At 39.8% G+C, this 11922-nt stretch overlaps 1 protein-coding gene across 1 annotated transcript; it reads left to right on the top strand.

The window, feature by feature from the left end:
• Nucleotides 1-547: 547 nt before the first annotated feature.
• Nucleotides 548-11877, top strand: LOC103777096 (gamma-tubulin complex component 3; the record flags this gene model as incomplete). Its single annotated transcript, XM_008944635.1, has 12 exons — nt 548-714; nt 2218-2328; nt 2729-2837; nt 5181-5370; nt 6402-6537; nt 7376-7444; nt 7959-8094; nt 9353-9441; nt 9576-9707; nt 10064-10204; nt 10761-10877; nt 11719-11877. Coding segments are annotated over 12 exons (1556 nt in total), but the record flags the coding sequence as incomplete, so codon positions are not given.
• Between the last annotated feature and the right edge of the window lie 45 nt (nt 11878-11922).

Here is an 11922-nt window from a genome sequence, read left to right on the forward strand (position 1 = left end):
GCTTTGCTGTCTTTGAAAATAAATGGACACTGTGGTCCTTGGGAAAGAGGATCTTAACCAAAACAGCTCACATCTGTTTCACCTTGATTATTGAGATTGGCAACAATTTTTGGGAAAAAAAAGTGTTTAAAAAAACCCTTTACTTTTACACAGAACATCTGGGAGAGTCAAGTACAGGAGAGAAGAAAAATGTACTGAGGGTCCCTTCAGGCTTTTCTTGAAGGAGTGATGGGGAAAAAAAGAAGCAGAAAGTCAACTTTTGTGTTATCTTTGTCCTTGAAATTTCCATTCCTCCAGGCTACCATAAAGTAGACAATACTGTCAGAGAACTGTGCTTAATCCTTCAGTGAGATTAATGATTCATGGCTTAAAAACTAGGAATTCCCTGCCAACATTCCAACATGTACTTTTGGTGCATTTTAGAACTGCTCTTCAGCAAGCTCTGAGGGACACATGACTAGCTAAAATCAATGGCTACTGAATAGAAGTGTAGTGTGTGTATTTTTTCCTTCATACATTTCTGTTCCTCTTCCCTATGGTCTCACAGGGAGAAAAGGTGGTGAGTTGGCCTCAGCAGTTCATGCCTATACTAAAACAGGAGATCCCTACATGAGATCTCTGGTTCAGCACATCCTTGGCCTGGTGTCTCATCCTGTACTGAATTTCCTTTATCGTTGGATTTATGATGGAGAGCTGGAGGACACATACCATGAGGTAATGGGTGTGGTGTGAGAAATATTTTCTCTCTCTTCCTTTGCTTTGTGGGAGTAGAGTCTGTGAGAAGCAAAGAGGAGAGTTTGAAAAGTAGGCTGTGATGGAAATGTGTAACATATGAGTAAGTAATATATATAACATCATGAAATGTGACTCTTCATGGATTCAGTCAGGTTGGAGATTCCAGAGGTGCACTAGGTTGTCTTCAATGAATTATAGTTCATTATTACACTTGCTGTTACAGAATTCAGAACAAGTAAGTTCTAGTAGCTGTCCTGTTTCTCCTTATAAGTGTTTTTTATGCCTTTTTAAGCTCTCCCAACTCTTTTTCCTGTCTCAAATCAGTACACTCTTGTTAAAATGATGGGTTTTTTATTTCCTGAAAGTCAAAGAATCATTTGTAAACATGAATTGAGCACTTCTGAGACACATCTGAGTAACTTGAGTGTGAAATGTGCTGATTTGAGAGACTGTCCCTCTGGGTCAAAAATAAAATGAGTACAAATATTACCCACAGCTTGATCTTTAAAGTCAGAATTAGGAGACTTGTGTGAAATATCTGAGAGTCTTTATGGCTAGAAGTTTAAAAGAGACTTTTTTTTTCTTGGCTACTCCTCAGACATGTGAGGTGTTGGTTGGTTTTAGGTTTTTTTATATATATTATTAGCTTTCAAGTCTTTGTTGAAAAGTTTACATGTGTGCTCTAAGAACATTCTTCATGCTGAAAACCACTGCTGGATACAGTACACAGAAAACTACAATTTTCATAATGTAGACACAGTTTTTGAACAAAGACAACTGGCCATTCTTGGTGGAAATGGTATTTGGAGGCAGAGAAAAAAGTTCTCATCCAAAAAATGGATATCTTGTTTGACAGGATGAGGACAGAATCTGTCCAAAAGTCATTTAAAAAGAAATTAATCTTGTTGTTTTAGTTTCTTAAAAATGAAGGTATTCCCTTGCCTGGGGTTGAGAGACTTGATTACCAGTCCAGTTGAAGAATTCCTTGACTTTGGTTTTGGTTATTTTTTTCCTGCAATTCTGCATCTGTTACAATAGGAGGAACTCCAAAGGGGCTTGAGTAAAAGTAGTACCAGTAAAATAAAAACATATTGTACTTCTGAACTTTATCTCCCATCCTAACTGTATAACTGATTGCCAGGAAAATGCTGTGTGCTTCTCTATTTCATAGTGGATGCTGTACAGACAGCACACTGTACCCTGAGGCAGCCAGTGTTTCATAACATGTAGAGGAGATTAAATTATGTAAACTGTTCTTGAACCTTTTTTCTTCAGAGTTCACATTGGCCAACATACAATTTATGTATCACTTGCCAGGACAGGTCTGCACAGCAGCTATGACAAAACCATTTTTGTTTTCTTTTGTAGTTAAAGAACAATTCAGAATATTTTTACAATTTTCTGAAGACAGAACTGAAGCTCTAGGAGAGGCTTTACACTCATCTTTTGTGTTTTGTTGCTAATATTTGTTTCAATCTACAGTTTTTTGTAGCTTCAGATCCTACAGTGAAAACTGATCGCTTGTGGCATGACAAATACACTTTGAGGAAATCAATGATCCCTTCTTTTATTACAATGGAGCAATCAAAGAAGGTATGAATTCAAAAGTTAGGATTCTGATGACTTGTTTGCCCTGTGCTGCTGCTTAGATTTCCATTCAGAAAACAGAGAGAAAATTTAACAATAAATAATCACTTTAAGAATTTTATAATTGTTTGCTGAGGAAGATTACAAGACTTCTTCCTTTCCATTCTCTAACTGATAAACTTTAAGAAGATCTCAATTGGGGAAAGAAGTTTGTGTTTGAAACCTTTTTGTATGATCATTGAGGCTCTGGATTGCTGTGGTTGGGATTGTGAAGGGAAGAGGACAGAAAGAAGACAAAACATCCTGCTCCCCTGGGTGGCTGCATGTGACTTTTTTTTTTTGGTGATGTTCATTTTTTAATGTGCCAATCACTTAAAAAATATATTTATTTTTTTTTGTTGTTTAGGTCCTTCTAATAGGAAAATCCATCAACTTCTTGCATCAAGTTTGTCATGATCAAACTCCATCCACAAAGATGATTGCTGTGGCCAAGTCTGCAGAGTCTTCAAAAGATGGTACAGTATCTATCACTGCTTCCCTTTGGAGTGAGCTCTGTGCAGTAGGTGCTTTAGGCTGGAAACTGGAAGTAGAATAAAAGCCCTATCATCCCTAAAATATAGGTATCTTAATGGATGCTTGCATTTTATGAAAGATGTGATTAAAAAATAATCAATTAGTTGGAAATACAAGGGGCAGTAATAACAGGCAAGACAGAAGCCCTTCTGTAAATGCACTCTAGCACTATAATATCTCTGAAGAAAATTGAGTACACATAAATCAGTAAAATTCTTTTTGAAGTTTACTTTTAATTTGGGTTGCCAGTTTTTCAATGTTAATCCAAAACTTAACTATCAGAATTCCTTCAGGTTGTTTCTTTGTTTACAAGAAATTTCAGTTTTAATGACTGAGAACTTAAATACCATTTGCAATTATGCTTTGGTGGCATACTCTTTGCAATGAAATGGCAGTGAAGATGATATTTTAGTACTATAACCTGGTTTTATAACTTGTTTAATATACCAAAGAGTCTAATTGTTAGGGTGCAGATCACTGGGATAATTTCTCTGATGTATTTTTGACATGGTTTCTAGAAGTAGAATGATGTTCTACTAGTATATCCAGCTTTTGCCAAGAGAAAAGAGATACCTAAACATTTGGTTTTCTGTCAATTTGTTTAGTTTTCTCAGAATATAATTCCTTGCACTTTTTGACATCTTATGCACATCTTTTCTGTTATTCTTATAATCAAATATGACATTATTTACAACCAGATGATCTGCAGAGATCTCTTCCCACCCCTGCCATTCTCTAATTCTGTGAACTCTGAAGCTTGATTTTGTGGGATTCTATTTTTTTTTTCCCCATCCAGATTAACCTGGGATTAGTTTTTAACTGTTCATAGCATGGGCTTTTATCATGTGTCCCTCCAAGAAAGATGTTCCAATAATAAACTCCCATTCAAGTCTGCAAGAATATTTCATCTAATAATTTGATTTTGTCCCCCGTGCATCACTTGCTTAGTTAGAGATGTGCTTGAAGTGCAGAGAGGGGTCAGGGTTAAGTGAATTAAGGGCTGTAAATTCATTTGAAGCATCCTCTTGCCAGCTACTCCTGAAAAAGGCAAAAACATTCCTTGGCTGCACTGCTTTCACCACTTTACATGGCATGATTATCCAGGTTTGTTTGGGTTTTTTAATTTGCACTTGTTTCTCCTTGGTGGAATGGAAGATCTGCACAAATATAGGTTCCCTATTATATATTGTGAGAGCTTCAAAGCAAGTACATTATCTTAAGTGCTGAGAATACCTGTTTCAGACAGAAATGGAGTTTTAGAGATGAATGTTATCCAGTGTATCTGCAGAAGTCATGCAGAGCTTGTGGTCTGCAGCCTAAATACCCCCTAGTCCTGCACTGCCTCAATTCTGCACAAAACCATGTTTGTATTTAGAGCATTTTGCCCATTCAATCCAGAAAGAACATTTTGTGCCAGGGATGTTGGAAATGCCTCCTGTTGTCCTTGTCTGGGCCATCTGACAGTATCCTTGAGAGTCCCTTCAGATAATTACTTCTAATAAGATGATGGAAAGCTGGGTTGCCAGCCTGAATTCTGGATGCTTTTTTTCTAATTTTAAATCTGAATGTTCCATGGGTTGGGCTGTATTTTATAGTTCTTTAATTTGCTTTGGAATCTTAACTCATGTTTCCCCACTTTCCTTTTGATGCTGAAGTAATCGTGAGGTAAAAAATTGCCTGAACAGGTATTGAACCAGGAAGTCAGAGATGAAGAACTGTGTAGAAGTTGGTCATCCTGCCTGACAGGGGATTGTAGCAGGCACCTGGGGAGGAAGGACAGTCAAAGAGGCAGATAAAAGTCAACCTGGCTTCAGCCTCTCTACCTGTCCACACTTTGGGAACCTCTGAACCAGGAATGACCTGAGACCACTACATTCAGTAGCAACTCCTGGGCCTGCCTGTCAGGGCTTTTAGCTTGACCCTTTCTTGACCCATTCATGGGTGTGTCTTGAGATAATTTTGGACAGCTCTAAAAACTTGTGTCTAGGCTTCTTTTTCTTGATGTAAGCAACTTTTTCAGTAGTTTTGCATGTCAGACAGGGACGTTGCCTTGCCTGTGCTGGTGTGCACACATGCAGAGATGGTACATTAGTTACACACACAAACATGAATTTTCCAGCCTCAGAGATGGACTGCGGTCTGGTCACTTCCCTCAAGGCATGGGGGGCTGAACTAATGGCAGGGGAAAGGCCTTTTTTTGGTTCTGTTTGGGCTAACAAGAAATTGAGACTGGTCCATGTGTGCTAATATTAAGTACTAATTTATTTATTGGTTTTTTTTTTTAGCTGCTGATTTGTTCACAGATCTGGAAAACGCATTTCAAGAGAAAATTGATGCAGCTTATTTTGAAACTAGCAAATACCTGCTGGATGTTCTCAACAAGAAGTACAATTTGCTGGAACACATGCAGGCCATGAGGCGTTACTTACTGCTTGGTCAAGGAGACTTTATCAGGCATCTGATGGACTTGCTCAAGTAAGAGAGGAGGAATTGTAATTATGTGCAACTTCTGACACTTCCAAATGTGTTTGATCAGCACAGAAAGTGTTTTGCTTTTGGGAGAGGACCTTTAAAATATCTTGTGCAATTAAACCATCGAGTAATAACTTCTAAATTCCATTTTGGCTTTAATTTCTCATTAAACCTTCACTGTGAATATTGGGCTTCTGTGTTTTGGAGGTGTTTGCTCCAAAACACAGGTCAAAACACCTCAATGTGTTTTTAAAATAATCATTGCCTCATCAGCCTCTCTTTTAGCCACTCAGGTGCACTCACAAGTATCAGTTTCAGTTCTTAAAGTGTATTTACAAACTCACTGCTTTTAAAAGCTTGTGCCACTGAGGAAACTTAGTCAATAAAAAGTCCTTTACAAAGCTTTCCTTTGGTCTAGAAGACAAAGGAAATAGAGCTTTGTAACAGATTTTGTAATAAATTGTAATAAAGCTTCCATGATTTTTAAAGTGAAGCAGAATTAAGGCTGGTTTGTGGCATCAGTATTATGTGTGAGGCAGAAGTAGTGAGGGGCTTTGCAGGACTGGTGATGGGGAGAGGAACATTGCAAGGTGCTTGTAACTTGTGTGTTCCAACTCCCTGAAAGTTTGATTTACATAGAGAGGGTAGATGTCTGTCAGTAAGTCTCTCAAAACTGTAATGAAATGGTTGGTTTGATGTGTTGATTATGTAATCTGCCTTGTTCTAGAGTTGAATGCAACTCAAATTACAGAATAGTTATGCTAGCAATCCTGGTAATTTGAAATTACTGGCATTAAATGAGGATAAAGTTACTCCTCATGCTGATGCTCAGGTGTATAGCTGCAGATGAATAGACATATTCTGCTCAAATGCTGTGCTCATTAGTTTTCTTTCTGAATAAGCCTGAAAGAGTAATATGAGAGGTTTTGGAAGTCTGTCAGAAAGGTGTTTCACTGTGTGCTGTAGTCACTACCCAATTGCTGCTGCAGAGCATCTCAGTGATATGCCACAACTGTTTGTTTCATTACCACCAGGCCAGAGCTTGCACGACCAGCTACAACCTTGTACCAGCATAATCTAACTGGAATCCTTGAAACAGCAGTGAGGGCAACTAATGCCCAGTTTGATAATCCTGAGATCCTAAAACGACTGGATGTTCGACTTCTGGAGGTCTGAAATGTGCCTTTTTTGTGTGTCTGTACATGTAGACATCTATATGAAACTTAATTTTTCATGTGTGTGTGTGTAGTAAGTGCATTTCCCTCTGCCCCTTCCATTGAAGTCTACTTTGACTTATGCAAACCTCATTTTTAAGTCTTTTCTTCTTTTCCCATTTGCTGCCTACTGTCTATTTATGTTTCAAGCTCTGGGTGAGTTTATGGCCATTTCATTGACAATATGAAGTTGAGTATTTGGGATCTCTCAGTAATTGAGGCTGGTGGCCCTGATTGGAGGCTCTGCAAACAGCTCCTGCTGCTGTTGCTCTTAAAAGAATCTAGGGGGTAGTCTTGTCACCAGGGGTTACACAGGGTGAAGCAATGAAAGTGTTTCATGTAGGAGACCTCTGGTAAGAAATTTGAGTTAATGAGAAAACTCTCACCTCTGGGTCTGGGGCTAACTAATGAACTGTAAATAAATCTATACTTGAGTTAATGAGAAAGCCCCAGACCCAGAGGTGAGAGTTAACTAATGAACTGTAAATAAATCTATACCTTGGGCTGAATCATGCCTAAGAATTTTTTCCTTCCCTTCATTTCCTGAACTACCTCCAATGGAAGAACATTGACATTACAAACATCAGCATTTGAGTGAGGTGAATCCCACCCTTGAGTCAAAATTTGATTCATTTTTGCATGATCTACCACTTTTGACCAACTCCTGTCTCTTACATTGATGTGGCTGCCTGTTCTCCCATAGTCTGTGGAGAATGGAAAAGCAGGCAAGAATTGGTCCTCAGCACTAGTGTGCTCTGTTCAGACACTGAAAATAACATCTCTTTTTCAAACAGGTATCTCCTGGGGACACTGGATGGGATGTCTTCAGCTTGGACTACCATGTGGATGGGCCAATAGCCACGGTAATGTCATGTACTGCTGGGAACAACTCAGTGAACTGGAGAGCTGAATATTTGTTATTAATTAGAATAACTTTTTTTTTGGCATCTAGGATTCACCCACTGTATAAATTGTTGAGACACAATCTCAATTCTTTAATTCTAATTCTTTAATTGTTCCTTAGATCTATTGAGAAAATAACTGTTATTGATCAGAATGCAGTTAGCCTCTATAAAGAACTTGTAAAGAACTTCATTTTTTTTGAAAACAAGACACAAAAACGTGGCTCTGACCAGCAGAGGGAAATTTCACATGTAGTTTTGAAAGAGCAAAATGTTTAGGCTTTATTTTCACCCTGCCTTGTACTTCCTGCAGTGCCCTGTGCCTGCTTGCATGTTAGGTAACTCAGCTCAGCCCTTGTGGGAGGATCTTTCCAAAAGCCCTGGGTTTTCCAGGGAAAGTGGACTATAAAGAGATTCTTGGTCCTTCAGAGCACATGTTGTGTCTGTTAAATTTGTACTGCTGTGTGTTTTGTAGGTGTTTACACGTGAGTGCATGAGCCACTACCTGAGAGTGTTTAACTTCCTCTGGAGAGCAAAGAGAATGGAGTATATCCTGACTGACATATGGAAAGGGCACATGTGCAATGCCAAGCTGCTGAAAAGTATGCCAGGTGAGAGAGCCCCAGATGGGTAACAGAACTGTAAACTGCATTTAAATGACTGCATCTTATTTTAAACTGTGTGTAAAGAGGGGGGAGGAAGTGCTAGGACAGATGAATTTTATGTTTTGTTGCTCCTCTTGAGTGTTTAATGGTAAATGACTGGGAGTTTTTGATCCTACTTCTCAGCTGAGAACATAGTCCTATTGTGAGCATAGTAATATTTCCAAAGAGAGATTTGTTTTAATTGTTAGGAACTGTTCAGTGGGTGGGAGTAGACACCTTGGCCTCAGAAGGTCACTAGGAAACAAACTCCTAAGGTCTGCTCTAGTGCACAAGGCTGATCTCTGGGACCTGACTAGGTTTCCTTTGGGCTTCTGTCAGACAGCATTTAGTTTACTGTCATTTCCCTGTCCCAAATAAGTGCTTGTTTGACTCAAAACCAGTGGTCTATTGCTTTCTGTTCTCTTTCTAGGGTTCAGTTAATGGATTTTGTTCCCTTGATCTGAAGGTCTTCAGGCTGCAGCTGTTTCCCACTGCTGGGGCTTTGTTCTTTGGTTCTCAGGAGGAAGGAGGGTTTTTTAATTGCTTGTTTCCCCCTCCCCTTGGAGGACCTTTCTTATGCTTTGCCATAGAGCAATCTTCTGTAGGTAAAAGCTTAGCTGCTTGTTGCTTTTAGGTTTAGTTGTCTTAAGCAACACAGACATTTAAAGTGTTGGCCAAGCTGTTTGTAGCTGTTGTTGGCAGAAGGAGCCAAGTGTTACAAGATGGTTCCTCAAAGGAGGAAGCACTTGCAGGGTCTTTTGCTTTTCAATCACATTAACTTTCAAGGATAGCTTTATTCAAAATTCTCAAAAAAAGTCTCAACAGTCAGGGATTTGAGTGCTTTAAAGGTGTTCTTCTAGACAGTAGTGTCAAGCTTGCTGCTTTCCTGTCAGTAACTGGAAGAAGAAACACAGATGTATCCAGCTCACCAGTGTTGTTTGGCCAACCCTGGAGGCTTTTTTCATTGGTCCTATTTAAAGTAGATGCAACATAATGTTTTTGGGTAGTCTTTGTGCAAAAGCATAAGAAATGAAGAGTGGAGTAGCTTGCTGTAATATTTTCCAGCTCACTGGATGGTTGCAGCCAAGATTGCTGCTGCCACCCAAGATGAGGGGCTGTTCTGTGAAGTATTCAGTTTGGTAGAAGAAAGTTTACCAGGCTGGTTTGATGGCTGTGCCTGTCCTTGTGGTCTTTAACATGCCATCTCTTTGGATTTGTTTTGCAGAGCTTTCTGGGGTGCTGCATCAGTGTCACGTTCTGGCATCAGAAATGGTCCATTTCATTCATCAAATGCAGTATTACATTACATTTGAGGTATACTCTATCCACCCAATTAATTGCTTAAAAATTAAGTACTTTTAATATTCTGTATGTGTTGTGTGTCTTAAATTTCAAAGAGCTTGTCATCTAGCAAATCAAAACAGCCCCATCCTGAATCATTGCTCCAGGTGCTTGAATGTTCGTGGGATGAGCTCTGGAACAAAGTCCAGCAGGCACAGGACTTGGATCACATCATTGCAGCTCATGAAGTGTTTCTGGACACAATCATAGCTCGGTGCTTGCTGGATAGTGACTCCAGGGTATGTCTTCACCTTTCCATTAGGTTGTAGCTTTGTGATCTTGGCTCCTGCAGTAAAAAAAGTCATTTTTCTTCCTCTAAGACCTTATTAGGGCAGACACTGTACATACTCCCCAGCCAGAGTGACAAATGCTAATTATAAAACTTGGTACAGTGTGGGCCAGTTGATTTTGATCTTAAGAAGCTGTGTGATCATGCAACAACTGACTTAAGACTTTGTAAAACTGTCTCTCCAGCTGTGTGTGTGAAGATTTAAAGTACTCATGCTCTGAAGAGTGGTGGTAACTGTTAAAACTGTTAAAACTGTTTTGTTGCACAAGTGTTTCATTTTTTTTTTGTTGCTTTACTGTCTGACAGGTACTGCTCAACCAGCTTCGAGCTGTTTTTGATCAGATCATTGAGCTCCAGAATGCCCAAGATGCCATGTACAGAGCTGCTTTGGAAGAGCTGCAGCTGAGGTTGCAGTTTGAAGAGAGGAAAAAACAGCGTGAGCTTGAGGTAAAGGCTGTTAGTAGAACATGAAAATTTATTGATACAAATATATGTGTCTTTTGATACACTCAGGATTTTAGAGATCATGTAGAGGTAAAGCAAAAATGAAAAATGGAGTTGGGATAAATCTAAAAGTCCATCAGCAGTAGCTAGTGAATTCAAACAAAACTGCTGAGTGTTTTTCATTCCTGTATTGCCCAATGAATAGATTCTCTAGTGAGTTTGAGGATGAAAAATTTAGGGCTCATTTGGGTGAAGGAAGTGGAAGAGGCTTTAATATTCTGAACCCTTTTGCAAAAAAGCCACAGCTCTGCAAGCCTTCATGCTGTCAGTCTGTGGGACACACAGTGCTGGGGTGAGACTCTCCTGCTTTGCTAGCCTCAGATTTCTTTCCTGTGCTCTGCAACCATCAAGGGAACCAATAATTTAATTATTAGAGGGCTCCACGTTTGGCTTTTTATGCCAATGGTTGGTTTGTATAAACATGGTGATTTAGCTGGGCAGAAGATGGCCCAATTAGCAACTTTCATAACCTCTTAACTCCTTTGGTCTCTCTTTGTAGGGCAAGTGGGGTGTGACTGCATCAGAAGATGAGGAAGAAAGCAAGAGGGTGAAGGAATTTCAAGACTCAATCCCCAAAATGTGCTCACAGCTGCGAATACTCACTCACTTTTACCAGGTGCCCCTTAGTTTATGGATGTTTCACTGTGGATGCTGAGCTTTGATATCTAGAAATCACTTTCAAATACCAAATAGATGTAAATTCTGCAGTTGTGTGTGCAGTTTGTGAATCTTGGTCTTTTGCTTCCCTCCTTAAAAGCCTGTATTCACTGTTCCTCAGTAGACAGGAGGTTTTGGGATCATTTCTGGTGTAATCTAGAGAGGAAAAAAAAAAGTAGAATTCCATCTGCATTCCATTTTTTCTCACCATCTTCTCAAGTCCTTGCTACTAAAGACTGCAGAAAGGGTGCTTATTAAGGGCCCTGAGAGTTGATTTTAAGCACACTGAGCTGGGCAATGGGTAAGCTGTTGGGGGAACATGCCATCTTCTTTAATGGTAATTCTTCTTTGTCTCTAACTTGTTATATCTGATTCTAAGGCTCCCATTCCCCAAAAAAATCAACTCTTAGGTTTACCTTTTAAGAGGACAATTGGTTCTTTATAGCAGTTACAGCTGTGACTTAGCACTTGGCTTTTTTTGAAGGCCATAGGGATCCTGAGCTTTGGTGTGAGGATTTCAAATCTGGGAGGAATTTGCTTCTGGGTCCAAATTTTGCAGTCCTCCCTCCCAGGGGAAAATGGAGCCAAGTTCTTTAAGTGTTGGCTGTCCACAGATTGCAGTTTGTGTGCTCTACAGGATTGCTACAAGTTGGTGATGCAGCATTTGCTTGCTTGGACTGAGCCCCACTATGGGTTTTCCATGCAGGAATTCCCTTGGTCATCTTTGGAAGTAATGAGGTGCTCACAAAACACACCAGTGATGTCTTCTCATCTCTCTCTTGGGTTTTTCTCTCCTTCAGGGAATCGTCCAGCAGTTCTTGGTCCTGCTGACAACCAGTTCTGACGAAAGCCTTCGGTTTCTTAGCTTTAGGTTGGACTTCAATGAACATTACAAAGCCAGAGAGCCCAGGCTTCGTGTGTCACTGGGCTCTAGAGGCAGACGAAGCTCACATGTGTGAGACAGCTAAGGGCTGCACCTTGGGATCTGAAGGCTGCTGAAACTC

This window comes from Merops nubicus, unplaced genomic scaffold (genome assembly GCF_000691845.1).
Source record: "Merops nubicus isolate BGI_N331 unplaced genomic scaffold, ASM69184v1 scaffold417, whole genome shotgun sequence".
NCBI classification, from domain to species: domain Eukaryota; kingdom Metazoa; phylum Chordata; class Aves; order Coraciiformes; family Meropidae; genus Merops; species Merops nubicus.